Source organism: the organism of the source record quoted next, unplaced genomic scaffold (assembly GCF_019419815.1).
Source record: "Pyrus x bretschneideri cultivar Hongxiangsu unplaced genomic scaffold, Pyrus_bretschneideri_v1 Contig5, whole genome shotgun sequence".
NCBI lineage: Eukaryota > Viridiplantae > Streptophyta > Magnoliopsida > Rosales > Rosaceae > Pyrus > Pyrus x bretschneideri.
The window spans coordinates 7,149,072-7,174,770 of NW_025999787.1; the positions used below are offsets into that span (position 1 = coordinate 7,149,072).

General features: G+C 35.3%; 2 protein-coding genes across 4 annotated transcripts; both read left to right on the forward strand.

Annotated features, from left to right (window-relative positions):
- The first annotated feature begins 1,616 nt into the window (after window positions 1-1,616).
- LOC103954293 (telomere repeat-binding protein 5) lies at window positions 1,617-6,983 on the forward strand. 3 transcript variants are annotated; one of them, XR_007252586.1, is made up of 11 exons: window positions 1,617-1,891; window positions 2,968-3,170; window positions 3,279-4,143; window positions 4,241-4,441; window positions 4,545-4,607; window positions 4,706-4,785; window positions 4,923-5,164; window positions 5,447-5,746; window positions 5,964-6,027; window positions 6,530-6,753; window positions 6,870-6,983. XR_007252586.1 is itself a non-coding variant. In XM_009366103.3 (10 exons), exons 2-10 carry the CDS (start codon window positions 3,090-3,092, stop codon window positions 6,695-6,697), a joined length of 2,064 nt encoding a protein of 687 aa, XP_009364378.2. In that variant the 5' UTR covers window positions 1,618-1,891; window positions 2,968-3,089; the 3' UTR covers window positions 6,698-6,983. The 3 variants fall into 3 exon arrangements, 2 of the variants coding, with proteins under 2 accessions (XP_009364378.2, XP_009364379.2); XM_009366103.3 differs by having other exon boundaries at window positions 1,618-1,891; window positions 6,530-6,983; XM_009366104.3 differs by having other exon boundaries at window positions 1,618-1,891; window positions 3,279-4,113; window positions 6,530-6,983.
- A 9,088-nt stretch (window positions 6,984-16,071) lies between these two features.
- LOC103954290 (scarecrow-like protein 14) lies at window positions 16,072-18,947 on the forward strand. The gene has a single exon (XM_009366100.3). It carries the CDS (start codon window positions 16,397-16,399, stop codon window positions 18,605-18,607), a length of 2,211 nt encoding a protein of 736 aa, XP_009364375.2. The 5' UTR covers window positions 16,072-16,396; the 3' UTR covers window positions 18,608-18,947.
- Window positions 18,948-25,699: the final 6,752 nt, after the last annotated feature.

Below are 25,699 nucleotides of genomic sequence, written 5' to 3' on the forward strand. Positions count from 1 at the left end.
TGAATCTTGTGCTTATATGATTACCTTGAATGTGATCTGGAACGCATTCCAACATTTCATTCATACTCTGGCCAGAGATTCTAAATCATATCATAGAGTATTCTCCCTCAAACAGTTTGAAGGTTAGAGATCCCTTGTTGCGCATTCACTTGCCTCCATGGCTAAGTGGCTTAACCCCAACGATGCCGTGGACACCCTGATAGAGTGACGTTGACATAATCAAAGATTAAGGACCTAACCACAAGACAACTGTGATGCCTCAGGTCAAAAGACTAATTTGCATTATCCCAACCATGAGTTCTCATGTGACATGAATATGAGAACTCTTCGTTGATCGTGTTCAGTGAACTCATTCTCTATTGAGCACCTACGTACTTGTCTTGATGTCACACACACCAATGACTCGAGACTAGTCACTCTCCCTGAGAGAAGACATAGCACGTACTGATCTTAACGGACTGTCAATGCCCAATTGACAATCCTATGATCAGGAACGTTTAGGATGTGTCAACGAAAGAATGGTCTCATGAATCTAACTTCTTTAGATCGCATTCTTCCAATCACATATTCCTTGGACTTATCGTTTAAGCATATAACATTTATATGAGACGGCTCAAACAATAATGTTTGCCCTTTAAACTACATTAGTTTGAAATGTCCGTAAAGTATCATCATATGATTGGTTTTAGGGCACATTTCCAACACACACCAATGCGATGCTTGTGGAATCCAATTGAGAACTAGAGTTTCCCTTTGATGTTAAATAATAGGGTCAACATGATTTTGTACAAATCTCTCCCAAAATCATGCAATCAAACAAATCATTCATTCATAGTAATGAGAGTAGCATCGAGACTTAAGTTAAGCTACACACCCTGCCCCTCGACCCCCGATGGCTGGGAGGCGCATAAAACGCTTCGCTTTCAGTTATTCGAAAAACTCAACTGATTTCTCCTTTAATGTGACACTTGAGACAAACAATTAGAGGTAATAGAATGCTACTTGATATTAAACATTGAATGAACATGATCTTATTCCTAGTGAATTTCTTCTCAAAACCCTGCAATTAAACCTAACATTTACAAGAAACATAACGTTATTTTGTTACTTGCGAAAACCCTTTCCATACTTTGAGAAATTAAAACAATTTAATTTTCACAACATTGCCAAATTTGCAAGTGGTTAACCCATTTGGAAAAAAAAATTACAATAGCAAATTTTATTTTTTATGATAACAAAAATTACAATAGCAAAATTTGAACACCATTTTTCTATCTTTTTCTTGGCAACCAAACGCTATCCGTTCATTTTTCATGTGCGATTAACCACAAATAAGAAATAACTCCACGTCCCGCAGAAATGATAACCAATAAAAAATACAATAAATTCTTTGTGACCCATCATTTTTCTCGATCCGGCGGACCACAAGCAGCCACATGATAGCATAACACCACGTGTCACGATCACACGGCTCTTGAAAAGTGGGGTTCACTTAATAGCGAAGAACCGGTCCTTTACGTGGTTTCCACACACCTGGTATAGCCGGTAAGCCCCGGGGGAATTACCGATAGGTCCGGTGAGAGGGGTCAATGGTATAAGCTGCGGGGGTTTAAGCAATGGTTCGTGGTTTTCGGAGGGTTTTGGCGATCGGAGGGAGAGAGACGAGTGTTTTTGGTTTTAAAGAGAGAGAAAAATGGGTGCTGTTTGAATGGGAAGAAAAAGATCTATATATTCCTGGAAAATATTAGAGAGAGAGAAAATGGGTGAGAAAAAGGTGTGAATTTCTGTGTTTGTTTATTTGAATTCTCCGATCTTACATTGCCGGAAAGTTTTCGAGATTTTCGATTTCTCGGCGCAGTTTGAGATTTGAGCTAAAATTCCCTGGCTAGAGGTGAGCATGTTGTGATTTTTTGGCGAAAATTGTTAAAGCTTGCGTTTTTTGGTGGGTTTTTTACGGTTTCGATGAGCCTTTCCCGAACAGTGTGTTTGGTTGCCGAGAAAGTGCGGGAAAGGGGAGAAAGGTGTTTGGTATTTGACGCGGAATTCGACCGGGAAAGCCTTTTTTGGCTCGGAATTATGGGATTTTCTGCTCGGAAATTCTGAGCAAACAAACGGGTCTTAAAAAATGATATTTTTTTTTTCCGGTGATTTTATGGACGATCTGATTTGTTCCAAGGGTTTGATGGATTCGATCTGGGTTTCCCGGTGGAAATCATAATTTCCATCCCAACTTTTATCCGAAATAAAAAAATTTCACTCAGAAACTCGAGAAATGAAGATTCTCTGTTTGTTTTTGTCTGTTGTGGAGACCCAATCTGAATTGTGTGTTCTTGAAGGTCGATCCCGGCCGAGCGTTTTAGACCTCTTTATTTTTCCAGATTTTCGGACAATTCCCTGAGAATTAAGGGATTTTTTTTCTTCAGAATTTTGGTTGTTTCATTGCTGGATTTTGTATTTAGATCTGCCTTTTGGGTTTTGCCGTGGTTTAAGGACTTTTTCTTTTTTCCCGCTTCTCATTTACTCCGTCAAAAATGGCGAATTTTTGTTCTCCCGACAGAAACTGTTGAGGATTTTGTATGATGGGCTCGATTGTCAATTGTTGTTTCCTGTTAATTCTTAGTTTTCCCCCTTTCCTTATGTTTCTTGTTCTTCTGGGTTTCTATGTATATGTTTTTGTAGTCAGATCATGTGGATCTGATCGGAGTTTCGGACATGAAATTATGCTGCTTGTTTGTAATTTGATATATACTTGTACGTTTTTGGAGTTTCTTATGCTAATTTTGGTTTCTTTGAACCCAAATGCAATCGATGTTGGGTAATAATGTTCCGGATATCTCCCGGGATTCTATTGATATGCTCCTCGATTATATGTTGCATGATCGAGTGAATTATCCGAGATTATTTTCTGTGATCCTAACAATTAGTTTGTTTCTGCGAAACTCATTGCTTGCATTCATCTGTTTTCAGGAACTCTAGCTTTTGGATTTTGATTAGTGGTTGCTCGCAACGTGTATATTAGTTGAAAGGATTATTCTGGGTCCTGGTGCTTCGTAGTTGGATGTAAATTTTCGTGTTATGATTTTTAAGACATGGTGTTGCAGAAGAGGTTGGATTACGGATTCAATGGCTATCAGGTGCCTCCCACTCCTAAAGCTTCTAGATCAGCAAGGGTATGCATATCCAACGACTCCTTATGATTTACATTTTACGTTTGCAATTTATATGCTTTATGTTTTATCAAAAGAATCCATATGCTTAAGTTTCGTAACGATTTTCAGAAGCGACGTGCGGTTCGTAAGGTAGTTGAAGACAATGCAATGGGTGCATTTGACTTGTTGGCCACCGTAGCTGGCAAGTTATTGATTGAGGGAGAGAGTTCTCCCGCATCCAGTCATACATCAATCGGAAAAGATCAATGTGCAGGTAGTAAGGAACATTGCCTGGACGGAGATAAACCATTGAAAGTGGAACCTTGTGATCAAGGCAGCTGTGAAAGTATACCTTTGGTATCTGATCATATCTCGCAAGATCGGAATCTAAGTTCGCGCTCCAAGGCATCTCCAGTTCATCAGAATGAATGTCATTCTGTTATGACAACTTCTAATTGTTCGGAGAGGTTTGTTTCTGATATGTTGGTGAGTGGAAAATGCAAGAATGAGATGGGAAGTCTTACTGGCAAATTAGAAGCTGGCTATTCTGGAAACAGGGAGTCTGGTGATTGTAAATTAGATGGTGAAGTTAAAATATTAGTAAATGATGAGACTAAGAGTGGGGAGGTGCTAACTGGTACCGGGGATGATATGTGCAGTTTAGAGGATCCGGTTGTCTGGGAAGGGAAGCCTCCTCCACTAGCTAGTTCAGATAGTAGCACCAAGGTGCCTATGTATGTAGACCATATTCCTCAACGATCTTTCCCCGCTAGCCGGGATGATGTAAATTTAGTTAGTAGAGATGATGACGAAAATTCCTCTGGGTGTACACACCCTAGTACCGCAATGAAGTATTCAAGGCCAGCTCCGTCGCGGATTGGAGACCAAAGAATACGAAAAATATTGGCTTCAAAATATTGGAAAGTAGCTCCAAAGATGAAGGATGAGACACATTCTAATTCCTGTAAGTGGCCGCCTCGTACTAAAAAATTTTGTGAGTTTCTCGAGCTTCCTTCTAAAGTTTATTGGTAATGCTGTATGGTTTTGCTGATCTGTTTTCTAATAACTATTATCTTTTTCGGAATCTTTAGATCGGGATATGAAACCAAATTACCACAATAGGAAGAATTGCTACAAACGTCAAAGATCTCAAATGAATATGCCTTTCAAGAAAAGGAGGCTTTTTGACCATAGCACGGTTCCAAATCCTGATGAAGGTATTAGTAGAGAGGGATTCTTTGACTTACGTGAGAAGGGAATCAATGCTTCTGCTTCGTGTTCAAGGATGCAAGGTCATTTTCAAAACCAGATTCTATTCAATCTGAAGTGTGATTATTTTAAAGTGTTTTGAGATGTATGAATCTTTTTACCAAGTAGTTTGAAAAATTTATGCAGCCACTGGGACGTCTTCTTCGGTAGCAGGTCAGCACCCATCTTTCCAATCAAGAAATTCTCATGGTATGAGAAGCTTTCATGTGCGCTTGATATGTATGCTTTTAATTTAATCGTTGTCTTAACATTGCAAGAGCTTCTTACGAGGTGTTTTTCTTATACAGTGAAGCTCAGGATCAAGTCGTTCAGGATTCCAGAACTATTTATTGAGATCCCGGAGACGGCAACTGTTGGTTCATTAAAGGTATTTTGGGACTATTTTGATTGTCTTTATCGTCCTCGTTTAGCGTTGAAGTTTAGTGGATTTGTGTGAATGTCTATACATACAGTTCTTTCCCACGGTCTTAGTTCATCCCCTGATGATGTGTGATTATTCTGCAGAAAACAGTTATGGAAGCAGTGTCAGCTGTCCTTGGAGGTGGATTATGTGTTGGTGTACTTCTTCGAGGAAAGAAAGTGAGAGATGACAATAAAACTTTACTGCAAACAGGAATTCCTCAAGATGACCATATAGATTCTGTGGGATTTTCCTTGGAACCCAACCCTTCCCGAAACTCCCCTCCTTTATGTTCTGATGATTCTCCCTGTATGCTTCCCTGTGATGAATTAAAGCCTTTAATAAGGTAATGCAAATATGTTCTGGCCTCGTCAGTTTTGCACCTGGTTCAGTTTTTTGTTTATCTCCCTGCGTGCTAATTGATTACAGATGGTGGGGCTTCTTTTCTGTGTTCATTTTTTGCTTTTTCCAATTGAAAGCTAGGATGATTTCAAAACTTTTTTACAATGTTAGCCGTTAGGTTGTACATAATAGTCGTGTCTAGTAGCTATGCAAGCTCAGTCTCCTAGGATTGCTTTCAGACGAAGAATAGATGGTTGCTATTTAGCTAATAATGATTTTGCACCAGGTACCAACCGGGTCCTACTAGCGAACCCATACATGAACCTCATATGGCCAGTTTTGGGATCTTCATGGAAAGCGATCATGATTCAGCACCCTCTCCAACAGAGATGTCAGCTGAAAAAAGCACAACAGATTCTAAAGCACTGGTTGCTGTTCCAGATATAAGTGTAGATGCACTAGCCGTGGTCCCTGGGAACAGGAAATCAAGGCGGTTTGATATTGGACAGCGCCGAATTCGTCGACCTTTCTCTGTTACGGAAGTGGAAGCACTTGTCCAAGCGGTTGAGAAACTTGGTACTGGAAGGTATAAATGATATACGAGCATAAGTTCTCATTTTAACATTCGAGAAAATTGATTTTGTCCACATGACAATCTAAAATTTTACTCATAATTTTTCAGGCCCATGGCCTCAAAAGAGTAAACTGCGAGCTTTCGATTTAGATTGAAAAAAAAAAAAAAAAAAAAAAAACAGCTCTTCCTGCTGCAGTTTGGAGCTTTTAATGGTTTTGCTTATTTACAGGTGGCGTGATGTTAAACTACGAGCTTTCGACAGCGCTAAGCATCGAACATATGTGGATTTAAAGGTAAGGAGTCTATTTGCCAATGATGAAATTTGAATACAAGCATTGTTTCTTTCAAATTTTCCTAACTTTACGAGAAGTTTACTCATCATTGCATTGGCCTTCTTGGTTTTCTGGTTACCTAATCGAGCCCCATTAAAAAATTTCAAATTTAAATTTCATATCATATGTTACTTTTTACTATTTATGAATCCTTTTTCGTGGCTTGGGCCCACTCGAGGTACGTAGTTTGATCTGGTCACTCTGTCAAACAGCTTGCTTGAATTAGAGGCAAATGAGGCAGTCTTTATATGGCTTTGTTAATCTGCATAACTTTATCTGTCAAACACAACTGTCTCAAGGAATCTCTTATATTCTGTTCTTACACGCATCTCCTACATCTGACTTTGTCTGTTAATTACTGTTGCTTGCTCTGCTTTTTGGTTTTCTGTTTGAAAACTGCTTAAAAAGTGAGGCATGTGATGTGGGTTTGGTTGTGATTGTGTCGTTTTTACGGGTTGTGTAGGATAAGTGGAAAACCTTAGTGCACACGGCGAGAATATCTCCTCAACAGAGGCGGGGAGAGCCTGTCCCCCAAGAGCTCTTGGACAGGGTCCTAACAGCTCATGCGTACTGGTCCCAGCAGCAAGCCAAACAACAGCTCAAACAGCCCGAGACTTGCGTTCTCGTCTGAACGAAAAGCGGCAGCACATGTTGAACGAAAATCGAATGGTTGGATTTAGGAAAAGGGTATGTCTAGATGTCTGATCAATTTTTTTTTTTTTTTGTATTTTTGTTAATGATGTAAAAAAAGTATGACAAAGTACAAGTTGAAGAATGTTTATGACTTGTTTATGTAATATCAGTCAGGTCCGTCGTCGCTTTTGCCATGGCTCCCTTTCCCTGACCGGAGAGGCCGCCGGCCCTTGTAAATGGATGACAAAATAAGAAGAGAGATGGCTAACTGAATTCTTTTGAAACCCAAGTTGTTGGTTGGTGTTTCCTGATTATTTTTTGGGTGATTGTGAAGGTATTAGTTAATGTAATGTTAGTTTAATTGAGCATTGATGCTAATGCAATTCTTGTAATCTTCCATTCTCCTGCTTTTCAGTTGCAAATAGATAACAAAATCTCAAGGCCAACTTACATCATTACTATGAGTTTTAACTTTCTCATGTCTCAGCACGCTTGGTTTGAGATATCTCTATATTTTAACGGATATTTCATTGGTTGTTTTGTAAGCCAATTGTGTACTGATATGAGTTTCAACTTTTTCATATGTATCCTTGCACAATACTTACTGTTACAATGACATTCTCGTTGCATCGAATTTGTATCAGTGTTACGCTCGAAATGCCAGAAAGTATTAAAGGAAGAGATCCACATGTAAAGTAGTGATATGAAGAGGGTAATGACTTGAGCAATACATTTGTCATTGAGGGACTTTCAATTGGTAGTCAGATTGGAATCAAACTGAGGATAATGATGCATAAATGGTGTGGTTTGAATTAAAATTATAGGTTTGAGGTTGGAGTCTAATTTGAAACCACCACATGGTGGTCCAGTGGTTGGGGCGATTCTAAATATATATTTTATATAATTTATTCTGTGTTTAGTTTCTGATGCTAGAAAGTCACATGATCTTGATAAAAAAGAGGCTAAAATGTAGTGATGAGTCCTTAAAAAATGAAATTGGAGTCTAATTTTCTGTAGGACAAGTTTAAAAGTCCTGAATTTTTAATTTGGATCGAACATTTTGTGACATGAGGTTTCTCTCAGTCCACTTTGTACCGATCAGGTTCATCACATTTTATTTAAATAATATTCTTTTTTCCCCTATATTTTAAGGTGGAACTAATTTATTTAATTTTTTGTTTTCTTTGGGGGTGGTGGGTTGTGCAAGTGAATTGTGACGAGTATATGGACCCCTTTAGCCTTTAGGATACAAAAATAAAATCAGAATCCCACACCCTTTCATCAATATTATTTCATTATTTTTTTGAAAGTTTTTTTTAATTATTTATTATTATTATTATTTTTAAATTTTATACAACGATACTTTATTTAAAAACAAAAAATTAGCTAGAGTTAGTCATAACCAAGTGATGTCAACATAAATTTTATATGTCCTAGCCATTTATTTTATTTGAATTTGAGATATCTTACTTACAAATAAACAGAAATACTATTAGATGATCATATCTTTTGGCAGTTTGAAGACTCAATCCAATTTTTGAAAAATTGAGTATGTTGCTTTTAACGGATTCCTATGAGACAGTATTAGATCGAAGGCACTACATATGAATCGTCATTGCATCGATGTAAGTAGGACATAAAATTTCCAACGAAATAAAGACTGAATGCCACTAAACCAAATGATTATGTGCCAATTTTTTTATGGTGTATGGTTTTCCTTGTAGAAACCTAAAGATAGAATAAAAAGTGAAGAGATATGGGGGCAAGGTAGGGAAGAAGAATAGGAGAATATGCGAACGGCATGTGAATAATTGAGTGGATATATACTTGAACTTGATCCTCCTTCAAGTTGTTTGGACAAACCTCATGTTACTTCACATCTTTTGTCATTCAAAACCAAAAATGTTGGGCAAATTGGAATGGTCCCTCCACCCCACCCCACCCACAATTTTGTCAAATTGTCACTAATACGTCCATGCCTATATATCTCTATATCTATATATCTATCTCCTTCGTGTAATGTCTATTAATTCTATGTGGATAGTCTAGATAGGAGTGGATTTGTGGTTACTAATAATTGGGGTGTCTTTTTCTGCCACAATTCTCATTTACAAGGACCATAAAACATGTATGTAAATAAGACCAGTAGTGGTTCCAAGATTCTAACATCGGGTGGTCCTAATCAAGGTATGCTAGGTGCTAGTCGGGTGGCAGGCTGGGGTTTTCTGCCTTTGTGCCTAAATAGGGCCTAGGCGTATTTAAGTAAGTTTATTTTATATCATACAAAGAAGTGCGTATTTAGACTTAAAAAACTATAATTGTATTGAAAATTTGATTTTTTTATATTTTAATTAGGTTTATTTTTTAACGTATATCATACAAAAATATCAGAAATTTGTGCTTTAGTATTTTAGTGAATTTCATGGCATGAGATGAAATATCAAGTGATTACGAGTTCGTAGTACTTTACCAAATATTCTCATTTACTATTAAAGGGGGTATAAGACTATCCTTGCTATAAAAGGTGAATAATAATTTTAGATTTTTGGTTTTCTTAAAACTTAACATGTGGGTAGACATGATTGCCTATCTGATAGGGGCCGGGACATGAGCACTCCGGTCCTTATGGGTTAGGCCGTCATCACCCCAACATAGACAAAGACATTAGTTGCTTACAAAAGTTAGAGTGTAGAGTCGAATTGAGTTGCAAAGGTCCATTGTGGTGTGAAGTACGTCATGCAAGGTATATGGAGCCAATGGACGAGATGATGGGTCTTACTAGGTTCACAATGGTTTGAAAAAATCATTGGCACACTGCTTAACCAACTGCCATAACTCGCATTTGCAAAACCAAACCGTGACTTGAGTTCCCAATTTGTGCACATTTGCCTAAGGGGCTTGTACATATGGGCCTCAGGAAACCCAAGTAACCTGGGCCTTCCTTTGTCTATACAGGGTGCATTGGCAGCAGTTCAAACTTAAGAGCCCGATTTAACTTCCAACTTTTATGCTCAGTAAAGCCGAGTAAATACAAGCATCACCCAAAGTCTCAAGGCCTATAGGCTATAGCCCAATCCAACAAGTACTTTGAGAGAGCATTTGCTCACCACCAGAATTATGATCAATGCTTATCATGTACCTCATCATCTGTCAACGTGTACTTACACTTAACTCTAGTTAATTTTTTTCAAATTGGGAAATAAACATTGAATATGAAAACCAGAGTTGGTTAAAAGGGCATGTGGCAAGTGATGAGGTGTATGATGAGCATACACCATAATTTATAATAATGAGCGAAAATACTCCCGTACTTTAATTCAAGGGCTAAGGCTTCTTTGACCATGTAGAAAATAGTATCACGCAAAAGTCCATTCCATTAGCACGCATTCATCTTCTTGTTTTCGTAGAAAAGACGTTGGTTTTTTCGAATATCTTAAAAGAAAAGTCAAAACAAACACTTTGCTAATTGCTTAGGCACAAAAAGTGGATAAGAAAAAGCATTAGTTGGTCGGCCTAATTACATAAACTGAGATTACTTCTTACAAGCCTGGAATTAAGTCGCCTCGTGCTTAATTTGAAGCGAAAGCGACAATATACATGCTACAGAGATTCCGATATTCACGGTTGCATTCTGCTTTCGTTTCTTTAGGAGCACGCATGATGGGACCCGGCTTTTTGCCCTTCCAGTTCTTGTACACTTTCTTTCCTTTCTGTTTTGTGCGATTACGATTAAGTCATGTCAATATTTTATATTGATTTTTTTTATAAAAATAATAAGACAAAAAATAATAATGATATAAAATGTTGACGTGACTTAATCATGACCGCACAAATAGGAAGAGATGTAAGTGTATGGGAACTAGAAGCATAGAGAAACCAGATCCCGCACGATGACTAGTCTTTTTGACTATTTGGTAGTATGGCTATGAACGCAGAGATAAACCTCCAAAAGAAGGAAAAGGAATAAGTTAAAAAAATCAAACTTAGGAATGAAGAAAAAAATGTGACTCGAAATAATGAGGTCCCAGAATGTCACTGAACAAAGACAACGATGCTAATAGTGACACCAACGGCTCAATTTTGATAACATTCAATGGATGTTGCTACAAGTGGGGTATAAGGTACCCTGCCTTTGAAAAATAAAGATGACAAAAGAGGAATTGTGAGGATTATTGGATTGGGTTGGGTCTATGTAACTTTCAATTTCTAATTGAGTTTTAATATAATGACTTATATGGAACTGGTTCATTGTTATCGCGGTATCTCGTTTCAATAAAACTGACATATGTAATGTTTGAACACATATTATATGTTAGGGGTTTTTTTAACTTTAATAAATTTAAAATAAACCTGGTGTTATATTATATATTGATTATAATCCCTTGATGTATCCTTAATTCAAAATAATTAATGTGCATTTTATTTAATGTCTCCCCATTAAATATTTAAATTTATTCATATACAAATTTTAATTTTTTTTTTTTGACAAAAAAGAGTTTATTAATTTTATTTAACATTCTTCAATTTGAAAGACTCAATTAATGTACCTAAATGTATGTACCGAAATGTATTATGTTGAACTAATGTATTTAACTGTTAGTACCAAAATGTATGTATCGAAATATATGTATTGAAATGTATTGTATTAAATTAATGTACCTAAATGTGTGTACCGAAATGTATTATATTGAATTAATGTACCTAAATATTTGTATCAAAATGTATATACCGAAATATGTGTACTTAAATGTATGTATCGAAATGTATTATAATGAATTTAATGTACCTAAATGAAGAAGACAAAGTACATCGAAATATATTGTATAACAAAAATTAGTTTATTTAAATGTTTACAAGTTACAACAAAATATATTATGGTAAATGAAATGAAAATGAAAATGAAATAAAATTAATACATTAAAAATTAGGAAGAAAAGAGAAATAATTAAAAAATCAAAATATAATTAATAAATGAGGTTATTAATGTATCAAGAGACTAAAATTAAATTTTGATCTTACTCATGATTTTAATCTAAAAATCATCTTTATCAAGAATTAAAATAACGTTATATATATATATATATATATTGGATCCAGATATTATGTAATAATGAACTTGTTTTATATAAGTTGCCATCGGCAGTCAAGTCAAGAAACTGCAGCATGAAGTTAGAAGTGGGTGGGGAGTTGAACCAGGGACCATGCAATTCAATTCATTTTTGTCTCTATTGACCTTCAAATATAAGTGTGGTAATTGAGTCGAGTATGTCATTTCAGTTTGAACATGAAGACCGTAGAGGTATGACGGTAATTCTAAAGAGATCTAGAACTAATGGCGGGAGAGAAGCGTGATAAATTTTATGCGCCTATGCAAGTTTGCCACCAATGTTACTCATATTGTCTCAACACCTATTACTTGATATTAGTTTTATCATAAAAAATCTCGATAGTTAAGCTGGAATAATATTAATAATATTGATTAAGGAACCTACATGCGTTTATAAAGTTTATCAAAAAGAGCACAAATTTGATCTCTTTCATTGACGATTTGTTTGTCTATATTTCATTTTCAATATCGTTGTATAAAAAAAACTACGAGATTAGATATTGCGATCCATTTTCAAACCATGCGGACCTAACCCACCATGAGATGATATTGCTGATGCATGCACGTTGATCTTATATAACAGTGCTAAAGTACTGGTATTTTATATGACTTATCCACCAAGCCTAGCTAGCAAAAGCATACAACAGCTTCTGAGATCATTAATTTGTTTGCTTATTGATTTGCCATATCTTCTGTTTCTGCTGCATACTAACTACGCATGGGACGAAATTATCTTCAAGATTCCTCAGCGGCTGACCATCTCCATCAATCCGTCTTTAGCTGGCTTTGAAGTTTGAACTTGAATATGCAAATCTGTCTATTAATAAACAAAAAGACTAACGAAGAACGCTTAACTGGTAAGTAAAGTAATATTCATATATTTATTCGACTCTAGTTTTCTTGGTGACTAAAGATTATATTATTAATAGTGATTAACATTAGAGGTCCACCCCGTTGAATTAGGATCCTCTCCTAAGTAAATGGTGAGGATCCTCTTGATCATACCCATCGGGCCGTTTAAATTTTATCCAACGGCTACAATTATTATAATTTTTAGAGGGGTCCCCTGTTTGTAGCCATTGGATAAAATTCGAACGGGTCCGATGGGCCTGATCAGGAGGATCCTCACCATTTGCTTAGGAGAGGATCATGATCCCACCCCGTTGAACATGTATTACTAATTACTAGGTAATCAGAATAATATTTTTATACAGTAATGCTATTCTTATCATATTTTTGTATCACAATTGTATACCACCTTAGGTGAATCTGATGTGGACAGCCACATCATCTAAATTAATTAGCATTTAATTTCAAAATGTTAATCACTAATTAATAAAAAGATTGTTAATTAAATGATGATTGTGGACATGCGAGGAGTTTGATTCTTCTACTTAAGATTTTTTAAGTGTTTTAATTAATAAAAAGATTGAAATTAAATGATGTAACTTGTCTAACTCATCTACCATCTAAGATAGTAAAGAAATGTGGTATAAAATTGTGGTAAGAATAACATTACTCTTTTTTATATTGAGAAATGTTATGGAGACTCTCAAAGTGAGACTCTCTATAAATTCTCTGACACCTCATGGTTTAACATCAGTTTTCGTGCCAACGTTATAAAACATCAAACATGAAGTGTAAGAGGATTTATTAAGAGTTTCACTTTTAAGAGAGTTACTTTAACATTTCTCTTTGATAGTTTCTCATTAAAACAATAAAAATATTGTACGAGTTATATTATTTAATCCCAAATCAAATATTAAACAGAAAATTATGGTGCCGAAGACAAAACTCGACCCGTTAAGATAAGCTAAACTAATTCTTGATCACAGGTAGTGGAAAACAGGTGCGCATATATATATAGGGCTGTGATATTCATACACATTTTTTTACTTCTCACACACTCTTCTAATTTTAAGCCATCGGATCAAATGAATTGAAGAAGATCAACCGACATATATTAACAAATGATGTGTAAGAAGTAAAAAAACATGTGTGAATAGCACACCCCTATATATATTTTGACATTATAGGGTTATTCCTGGTAGTTTACTACTTGGAAAAAGTCACAGTTCATATTTAATGTACATTGTTTGTTTTGATTGACAGATGATGATGGAAGTTTAATTTTATGGTTATGATATTGAATTTTTTGGTTGAATGAAAATTAATAGCGGTGCCTTTTAGTGGAAATACGTCTCTTTAAATATGAAATTTAATACAGAGTTGTAACTTTTAATTTTTTATGAAGAAAAATGCTAAGAAGATTTTCAAAAGTGGGACTTTTCAGGGCTCTTTGTCGGCTCATGTTTCGGCACAATATATTGTAATGTTGGTATGAAAATTAATGCTAAACTGTAAGGTAATAGAGAATCATACTTTGAAAGAGTCACATGCTTTCAAAAGGAAGCATCTCTACTATAAATAGGCAAGTCCCATTGTAGTCAGGAATCACTTTTAATCATACATATAGTACACTAGATATTAGAGAGTGTTATTGAGTGTATATGTGAGAGTTTTAATATAATCGTGGTTCACTGAAACCTTGTGATTTAGAGTATCATATTACAAAGACGTGGTCACTGTATCTTAAGAAACAAGTGTCGATTAACTCTGATCACTGTATTGGAACATAAATTTATCTTCAGGGCAAAATGTCTATTATTTGCCCCTATTTTCAGTGTTTTCTAAACCTCAAGACCAAAGAGTACATACATCATATTGTTTGTTTTTGATTGAGAATACCAATAAGATTGGCTCAACTTTCGACATATTGCATATGCCAAGCAAAATCTAGGAGATTTACAAAAACAAATAATACTGGATAGTCTAATTGTTTAGACTAAATTTACAAATCATATGAGATTTAGATCAGCAAGGTTTTCACTAGAGCATTGGATATAGAAAAACTATTGTGCATGCACTACCATTACGTGACTGATGATGTGGTGTTACTAGTCAGCCACACATGATGACATCTGCTGGCTTCACGTGCGTATTTTCAAAATGGATAAGACTAGAAACTTCCAAATCAACATTTTCAAGTTTCTGGAGGAGGCATGCCATTTCTTCGCAAATGAAGTCAAATCAGACATTTAGAATCACCTTCAATATACAACTTTCGAGAAACCTTTGGCACCGACTAAATTTTGGATCTACAAATATATTTGGGAGTATTTTTCTCATCACCATAAATTAGTATATATTTATTATATATTTAATTATCTGTAACGTGTTATTTCACTTAATTTTAATTACGTTTTACAAAACAAAATTAAAAAATTAATATTTAATTAAAAACCTCCAATCGAATGTTGGCAATCAAAGTTTCGCTTCTTGAAACATTCTAGAGTGACAAGGGCATTGTAGGCTACAACAACTCTCATTTGCTGCCAGTATAGTTTTGGCTCTCATGAAAATGTACGTGAAAGAAAAGTCGGTGAGTTTAGAAAAAATGCATCCATGAGATTTCAAATTCGAGTTAGGATTTGAAACGAGACCAACCCTTTGAAGTTTAATTTTTTAAGTAATACTAGAAAAATTAAATTTTAAATTATATCGGTAAGGTCATAGTAGCAAAAACCATTGGAATTTTAATTTTATACATTGGAAAAACAAGTTTTGTTATTAATAGACTAGGATACGGGAAGGGAATTTATAATATTTTATAAATTATATATTTTATTTTATATATAATAAAATAAATAAATAAAATTTCATTTTATTTTTTTAACTTATATAGTTATTATTATAGTTATAGAATAATAATACAATAATACATATTTAATATAATCTGATATGGATGTTCAATAATTTATTAATTAAATATTTATTAACGTACTTATTTATTATTAATGACACATTACTTTTTTTTTTTTTTTTTTTCCAAAAAGTTGCCACTGATTAAAGACACTGTGTGTGTATTTGGTACAATGACATATTTTATACTAAAAGGAGGGAGAGTTCGGTTAAGTTACACAATGAGCAACCTAATTTAACATCAAATTCGCAATCCACACCTCTTTTTTTTTATATTTAGCAAACAATATTATCACACTAAAGGGGTGAGAGAGTTGACTAAGTCTCACAATCAGCTGGAATAATATGTTTCAAATTCGTATTTATTAAGAATCGAACTTAAGATCTTACAAATAACGTGAATATCATTAAACCGTAGTACTAAATAGATTAAAAATAATTCGCCGCTGAAGAAAACAACAAAAGAAAAGGTGCAGTAGGTTAAAATCCATTGGTCAACAGAAGACTTCCACAGCTTTACCAATTGGATGAGCTGCGTAATCTCTCTGCAAGAAATGCCATGAAACCACGCCGTGTGACGTCTCTCGCTTCTTGACTTCCACATCCTTCGCTCGCCTACTCTCCCCACTTTCATCTTCGTCTCTCCTACGCCACACGGTTCTCTGGCCAGACCTCAACCCAGTAATGGCTTAGGGTTTCTCTATTCTCTCCCAGGTAAGCAGATTCTTCACCTCAAATCCCAAAGTTTCAGTCTTTCAGTCTTAATTTCCTCAACTTTCACTAAATTCGAACTGGGTTTTCATCAATTTTCTCAAAATTTTGATTGACATGGATCCAAGTTCGTATCAATTGCCCAATTCCAATTCCAATTTCATCGACCATACACTTTCCCCCAATTTCAATGAGTACCCAAGTAGCGACCCCTTTGTAGATCTTAGCTTTGTGGACCAAAACCCTAGCAACTCTACTCTGTCGCCGAGCCTGAGCCCCGAGGGAGATGACAGTGACTACTCTGACAGTGTGCTCAAGTACATAAACCAGGTGTTACTGGAGGAGGATATGGAGACAAAGCCCTGTATGTTTCATGACCCTTTGGCTGTCCAAGCCGCTGAGAAGACTCTGTATGAGGTTCTTGGTGGGAAGTTTCCGGCTTCTCCGGATCAACACCCGGTTAATGTAGAGAGCCCGGATGGTTGTTCTTCTGCAACTTTCAGTGATTATAGTGGCAAGACTAGTTCTAGTTCTAGTTCTAACCCTACCACTAGCCATTCGGTCGATTCATGGTGTAGTAGTGTTGATGTTATTGAACATAAGCCCTCTATTTTGCAAAACCCAATTCCTGAAAACTTTGTTTTCCAGTCCAATTCAATGCCCAAGTCTCAGTTTTCGTCGAAAGGGGACGGCTTGGTGGGTTCTTATGTGAGTGAGCGTATGCTTTCTAATTTGTTCAGTGAGAGTGAAATGGTGTTGCAGTTTAACAGAGGGGTAGAGGAGGCTAGTAAGTTTCTCCCCAAAGGCCAATTGATTGTTGATTTGGAGAATAACAAGCCTTACACAATGGCTGATAGAAAGGCTGAAACTGTGGTGGTTAAGATGGAGAAGGATGAAAGCGAGTATTTTTCTTCTAGTTTGAGAGGAAAGAAGAGTCATGAGAGGGAGGATACAGATTTGGAGGATGGGAGGAGTACCAAGCAATCAGCGGTTTATGAGGATATGGCTGATCTGTCGGAGATTTTTGATAAGGTGCTAATCTGCAGTGAGGGAAAACCCGACGCTATTGGGTGTAAAGGTGAACAAGTCTGTCAGGATGAAGCAAACAAGGCTCTGCAGCAGAATGAGCAATCTGTTGGAACTAGTAACGGAAGGACTCGTGCCAAGAAAAATGGCGATAAGAAAGAAGTGGTTGATTTGAGAGCTCTCCTGATTTTATGTGCACAAGCTGTTTCTGCTGATGATCGTAGGACTGCTAGTGAGCTACTAAAGCAGATTAGGCAGCACTCTTCCCCATTTGGCGATGGTTCTCAGAGGTTGGCTCATTGCTTTGCCAATGGCCTTGAAGCACGGTTGGCTGGCACTGGAACTCAATTATATACTGCTCTATCTTCTAAAAGAACGTCAGCTGCTGATATGCTGAAGGCTTATCAGACTTATATTAAAGCCTGCCCATTCATGAAGGCCGTGATAGTCTTTGCAAACCGCACAATTTCAAAATTAGCTGAGAAAGCAGAAACACTGCATGTTATAGATTTTGGAATCCTTTATGGTTTTCAATGGCCTGCTCTCATCCATTGCCTCTCAAGAAGAGCTGGGGGGCCTCCAAAACTACGCATTACGGGAATAGAGCTTCCCCAAAGTGGTTTTCGACCTGAAGAAAGAGTCCAAGAGACGGGTCATCGTTTGGCAAAGTATTGTGAGCGGTATAATGTTCCTTTCGAGTACAATGGCATAGCAAAGAAATGGGAAACTATCCAGTACGAGGAACTCAAAGTCAAGAGAGATGAAGTGCTTGCAGTGAATAGTCTGTTCCGGTTTTCTAACCTACTTGACGAGACAGTTGCGGTAAACAGCCCGAGGGATGCTGTTCTAAATTTAATCAGGGGCATGAATCCTGATATTTTTATCCTCAGTATTGTTAATGGATCTTACAATGCCCCCTTCTTCGTCACTCGCTTCAGGGAGGCTCTATTCCACTTCTCTGCATTTTTTGATATGTGTGATACCAATTTACCTCGTGAGGATCCAACGAGATTGATGTTTGAGGAAGAGTTCCTTGGGCGAGAGATTGTGAACACAGTAGCTTGTGAGGGCTCTGAGAGAGTTGTGAGGCCTGAGACATATAAGCAGTGGCAGGTTCGGAACACGAGGGCTGGGTTCAAACAGCTGCCATTGGACCGTGAACTCATGAACAAATTAAGGTCTAAGGTGAAACTGGGGTACCACCGTGATTTCGTGGTTGATGAAGATGGAAACTGGATGCTGCAAGGATGGAAGGGCAGGATTATCTATAGTTCCTCCTGTTGGGTTCCGTCTAGGTCCTGAAATGCATGCTTGTTAGAACTGAATTGACTTGCATAAATAGGCAGGTAACCATTGAAATTAACTTCTGTAGTTCTACATATATATGGTAGTGCTGTATTTTGCAATCACCAACCTGTCTTGGTGACTTTGTACTGGTTGCTTATCAGTATTCTAGTCTGCTTTGTTCGAACTTTCCCGGACTCTGAATCCTTCCCTTGTATATATATCATGCTAGCACTGCTTAAGTTTGTACTAGAAAGTTGATTTACGGTGAACTATTGTAATATTGAACATTGTAGTTTTCTTTTTGTATGTCTAAGTTGAATCTAATTGCCAAATGAAAGCAACTTTTACTTTTTTGAAATGCCGGGGAAGGATTGGTTACCGCTTTCACATTCATCCAAACTTTTGATCGCCGAGCTCAAACCAAGCGCGATTTAATCGAACTTATGGCTGACACCGTAGAGAGAGTGAAGCCCGTATGCGAAGTGGCAAAGGTTAGAGTAGTAGGTACCATTTCAGCTTCATCAACTTGAAAAGTAACACCTAGCGAGAGAGGGAAAAAGGAACGATGGAAGGACAAAAAGGAGTCCTGCTATACAACAGTGCCATGCATTTGTTAAAATTGGTTTTGTTAAGATTTTCTTGAATTCTTAAGCGCACATTTAACTGTTAAATTCAGTAATTTATACCACTCATTGATGTACTTAAAAATTTTCGAACTGAAAAGATGAGGGATGCAAAATTGGTCGTGTTTCAGACGCATAGATAATTTATGAGGAACGCAACCCCTTGTAGTTTCCAAGGAAGCCGACTGATACATGAACAATAGAGCAGAAAATATGCTTGTTTTGGATTGCAACGTGCATGAGAGTAAAGCTAAAATGATGAGATCAATCTCACTAGGTCACCTTATCATAATATCCTAAAGAGTTATGCCAGCTCGCATGCGTGACTATGGCCGTTCATGCGCCACAAAATTCAGGTGTATAAGTTTGTTTGATGACCATTTCGTTTTTTATCTTTGATATTTTTCTTTACCTTGAAGACTGGCAAACTAAAAACTTGTGCGGGCTATCAAAGGGGGCGCGTAATTAAACAAATAGATGCAACACAACAGGCCTGGCAAACGGTCGTGTCTATCGTGTTCGGGTCGTTTTCGGTGTAACACCTGTTATCTTAACGGGTCGTGTCGTGTCACACCCGTTATCTTAACTGGTCCTTACAGGTCGTGTCACTTTACCCAACGGGTAAAGTGACCCGACCTGTTAAGGACCCGTTTGACCGCGTTAAGAACAAAATATATGTTTTTTAAATTTGCACAATACCACACATTGCCACATAAATATTACTTCAAAACATTAAAACATTTCTCGTTCAAGTACTATATCTACACTCGAAATAAAAGCCTAATAAAAAAAAAAATACATACACTACTAATATATTACAAATATTCAATGTGCAAAGAGTTTTTGTTTTTAAGATTGTAAGTCTTTCTCAAAAGTTTACACCTCCATTTACAAAATCTTCAATTTACATCGATTATCATGAAATTGTATTCAATTTACACCTACATCTATATAATTATTATAGTTTTTACTTTGTAGGGATATAAAATTATTAAATTAATGTATATAATTATTAATATTATAGTTGATTCATACTTTTATTAAGTATATAAATTATAACATAAGATTTTGTGATATCGACATCCACTAGTGTAAATATTTTAAATTGAAGATCAAATTCATTCTTTGTATTCATATAGGGTCAAGGAGTGTAGTTGTAAAAATTCATCAAAATCAGAGTTAAAATAACCGTTAAATCTTGATTTTTCGTTTATAACCGTCGAAAAGCTTTGTCCCGTTACTTGATCTCTGAATGTTTTTTTTTTTGTGATTTTTTGCTGATGTGATCTCCAAGCATATACAAACAATTTTGACGGTTTGAATCGTTGAAATTAGTTTTCGAGAATTCGTAAAGCGATAGATTGACTAACACTTAGAGTTTATTTATACTTTCATTAAGTATAACATAAGATTTGTGGTATCCACTTGTGTAAATATTTTAAATTGAAGATCGAATTCATTCATTGTATTCATATAGGGTCAAGGAGTGTAGTTATAAAAAATCATCAAAATCGGAGTTAAAATAACCGTTAAATCGTGATTTTTCGTTTATAACCGTTGAAAAGCTTTGTCCCGTTACTTGATCTCTGAATGTTTTTTTTTTTTTTTGTGATTTTTTGCTGATGTGATCTCCAAGCATATACAAACAATTTTGACGGTTTGGATCGTTGAAATTAGTTTTGGAGAATTCGTAAAACGATAGATTGACTAACACTTAGAGTTTATTTATACTTTTATTAAGTATAACATAAGATTTTGTGATATCCACTTGTGTAAATATTTTAAATTGAAGATCGAATTCATTCATTGTATTCATATAGGGTCAAGGAGTGTAGTTATAAAAAATCATCAAAATCGGAGTTAAAATAACCGTTAAATCGTGATTTTTCGTTTATAACCGTTGAAAAGCTTTGTCCCGTTACTTGATCTCTGAATGTTTTTTTTTTGTGATTTTTTGCTGATGTGATCTCCAAGCATATACAAACAATTTTGACGGTTTGGATCGTTGAAATTAGTTTTGGAGAATTCGTAAAACGATAGATTGACTAACACTTAGAGTTTATTTATACTTTCATTAAGTATAACATAAGATTTTGTGGTATCCACTTGTGTAAATATTTTAAATTGAAGATCGAATTCATTCATTGTATTCATATAGGGTCAAGGAGTGTAGTTATAAAAAATCATCAAAATCAGAGTTAAAATAACCGTTAAATCGTGATTTTTCGTTTATAACCGTTGAAAAGCTTTGTCCCGTTACTTGATCTCTGAATGTTTTTTTTTTTGTGATTTTTTGCTGATGTGATCTCCAAGCATATACAAACAATTTTGACGGTTTGGATCGTTGAAATTAGTTTTCGAGAATTCGTAAAACGATAGATTGACTAATACTTAGAGTTTATTTATTCTTTTATTAAGTATAACATAAGATTTTGTGGTATCCACTTGTGTAAATATTTTAAATTGAAGATCGAATTCATTCATTGTATTCATATAGGGTCAAGGAGTGTAGTTATAAAAAATCATCAAAATCGGAGTTAAAATAACCGTTAAATCGTGATTTTTCGTTTATAACCGTTGAAAAGCTTTGTCCCGTTACTTGATCTCTGAATGTTTTTTTTTGTGATTTTTTGCTGATGTGATCTCCAAGCATATACAAACAATTTTGACGGTTTGGATCGTTGAAATTAGTTTTGGAGAATTCGTAAAACGATAGATTGACTAACACTTAGAGTTTATTTATACTTTCATTAAGTATAACATAAGATTTTGTGGTATCCACTTGTGTAAATATTTTAAATTGAAGATCGAATTCATTCATTGTATTCATATAGGGTCAAGGAGTGTAGTTATAAAAAATCATCAAAATCGGAGTTAAAATAACCGTTAAATCGTGATTTTTCGTTTATAACCGTTGAAAAGCTTTGTCCCGTTACTTGATCTCTGAATGTTTTTTTTTTTGTGATTTTTTGCTGATGTGATCTCCAAGCATATACAAACAATTTTGACGGTTTGGATCGTTGAAATTAGTTTTCGAGAATTCGTAAAACGATAGATTGACTAATACTTAGAGTTTATTTATTCTTTTATTAAGTATAACATAAGATTTTGTGGTATCCACTTGTGTAAATATTTTAAATTGAAGATCGAATTCATTCATTGTATTCATATAGGGTCAAGGAGTGTAGTTATAAAAAATCATCAAAATCGGAGTTAAAATAACCGTTAAATCGTGATTTTTCGTTTATAACCGTTGAAAAGCTTTGTCCCGTTACTTGATCTCTGAATGTTTTTTTTTGTGATTTTTTGCTGATGTGATCTCCAAGCATATACAAACAATTTTGACGGTTTGGATCGTTGAAATTAGTTTTGGAGAATTCGTAAAACGATAGATTGACTAACACTTAGAGTTTATTTATACTTTCATTAAGTATAACATAAGATTTTGTGGTATCCACTTGTGTAAATATTTTAAATTGAAGATCGAATTCATTCATTGTATTCATGTAGGGTCAAGGAGTGTAGTTATAAAAAATCATCAAAATCGGAGTTAAAATAACCGTTAAATCGTGATTTTTCGTTTATAACCGTTGAAAAGCTTTGTCCCGTTACTTGATCTCTGAATGTTTTTTTTTTGTGATTTTTTGCTAATGTGATCTCCAAGCATATACAAACAATTTTGACGGTTTGGATCGTTGAAATTAGTTTTGGAGAATTCGTATGCCATCAATCAAGTTCCGTGTGTGTGTGTGTGTGTGTATATATATTTATTAAGTAGATTTAAATCTATTTATTTTGTACGTATAAATTATAATTGACTGGTACACGGAATAGTACATACATCATGTGTCACGTGTGTCATTATAAAAATAGTGAGATATGTCATGACAGTCATGTGTGTGATAAAAAGTTAATAACTTAAAAAAAAAAAAAAAAATTTCTCACCACTTCTATTAATTTTCATTTTTCCCTCTCTTTTTTGTTTCCTTTTCAACTTTTTCTTATCATTTTCACTTTTCCCTCCAACATCTTTCCCTAATTCCCTCACTTTTTTGTTTCATTTTCAACTTTTCTTAACATTTTCATTTTCCCTCCATTTTTCTTTTCAAAAAGGGCGGCAAGTTGGCAACGGCAAGAAATTGATTATTGAAATTTGAATGGAAAGAAATCATATCAAATTTCAATGGATGCAAAATCATGCAATGCATCATGCATATTAAATTATTAATTAATAATTATTATAGTTTTTATAAAATTTAATATATATATATATATAATTATTATAGATAGACTTAATATTTTGGGGGTATAATTATTATAGTATATATAATTATTATAATTATTATAAATTTTATAGTTAATTTAATATATATATATATATATATATATATATTTATTATAATTTTTAGGGGTATAAAATTGTAAAATTAATGTATATAATTATTATAGTATTTTTTTAGGGTTATAAAATTATAAAAATAATATTCTGCTTATCGTGTATCGTGTTACCCACGTGTATACCCGAACTAACCCGTTATCTTAACAGGTGCTTATCGGGTTACCCGATAACGACCCGATTCGTTATCGTGTCGACCCAAACACCTGTTAATTTCGTGTCGTGTCGTGTCGGGTTATCGGGTCGTGTCAGAAATTGCCAGGCCTAAACACAACAACGCAGCTGATGACACACTGAATAGTGAATACAACAGAAACAGCTAGCAATACAAAACGACGGGTCGTGTCAACAATCAGCAGACCATCCTTTGTAAGATCTTACGGATCTCAAATAAGGACACCACAAATATCTCTATGTTCTCCAATGCGCCATACGTATGCAAAATTTGCAACATGCCAACAATTAGTACCTTGTAAACTTTTTTATTTTTGTTTCTATATTCATGGAACTCACCAAATATGGGTCATTCAATTTGTCTATCAAATAATATGTCAGTACATTTCATGCATAAGTTATGTTACCGTCAGCTGCATACCAACACGTGAATTATATCTCTACTCTTGATGGCTGTGGAACTCACACATTAAAGGTTATATTCCGTTGAATCCCATGCGCACTTGATGTGATATCATTTTTTCTTCGACGCATTGGTGAGTAAATTTAATGACTCCCTATATAACATTCAGTGTTCTAAAAATCGACCTAAATGGCTAACCATTGCCTCCATTAATCCATAACCATTTAAAAAATTAAAAAGTTTATTAGACAAGCGCCTTAACGAACTAGGTCAATTGGGCGCACACGGAGGTACCTAAGCAGGCAGGTCAGAGAGTGATATTTATTTTTCAAAAGGTGACTTCAATTTTCGTCAACCACAAAAACAATGCTTCGACTTTGAATGGTGTTCATTAATTGTATTTGCAATTGTGGTTTTGATTTGGGAATAAAAGGGAGGAGATAACGGTGGCGAAATGGTGCTTTAGTCGACGGTCATGGTTTGTGTGGTTGAGGTCCTGTCACGTCCTCACATCGTTATGTGCCTGCATGAACACGTTTACACGAGAGGAGGAGAGCGACGTGAGAGTGAGAGTGAGAAGGAAGAAACTAGAACGTCTAGAAGACTACAAGTATTGCAAATTGCATGTCGGCTCTCTAATCTCTATGGAGGTCCAAATCACTTCACATCTCATAAGGTACCAAAACAAATTGCATGTCATTTTCTTTTCCCCTAAGTAGTACCAAAGTTGTCTAACTAAAGAAATACTAGACGAGACTCCCTTCCAATGATAGGACCATTTAAGCATTATTAACAGGATAATTTCGACATAAAGGGGATTGTTTAAAAGTTGTACCAGACATTCACTCTTTTATGCCGAAGTCTAAACTTTATTCAAATGAGCAGAGGTGAAGCCATGAAAGGGCCATAATGGTCTTGGGCTAATCTGAAACTAAGGGAGGGACATATCACTAATAACTTTCAATTTCAATAGTTTTAAAAGTCAAGCTCTTTCACGCACGGGCGGAGCCACCCACAAGGCTAAGGTGGGCTGTAGCCCAATGAGGTTTTTTTTTTTGGAAGTATAGTGCTATCTACACAACCATGAAAGGGCCATAATGGTCTTGGGCTAATCCGAAACTAAGGGAGGGGCATATCACTAATAACTTTCGATTTCAACGGTTTTAAAAGTCAAGCTCATTCACGCATGGGCGGTGCCACCCACAAGGCTAAGGTGGGTTGTAGCCCAGGGAGGTTTTTTTTTGTAAGTGTAGTATTATCTACACAACCATTTTTATTTCTCACATATCCCTTTTAGTTTTTGGCATTCAGATCGAATGAATTGATGAAGATGAATGAAAAAAAATCAATAAGGGTTTGTGAATAACACTATTCTTTTTTAAACTTGTGCTTTAATGGCTTATGTTAATGCATGTAGCCTATATTCCAATACAGGTTATTATTTCATGCATATTTAGTAGAGGATAGGTAATAAATAATACTTTTTATGTTAAAAATAATAAATTAGTTTT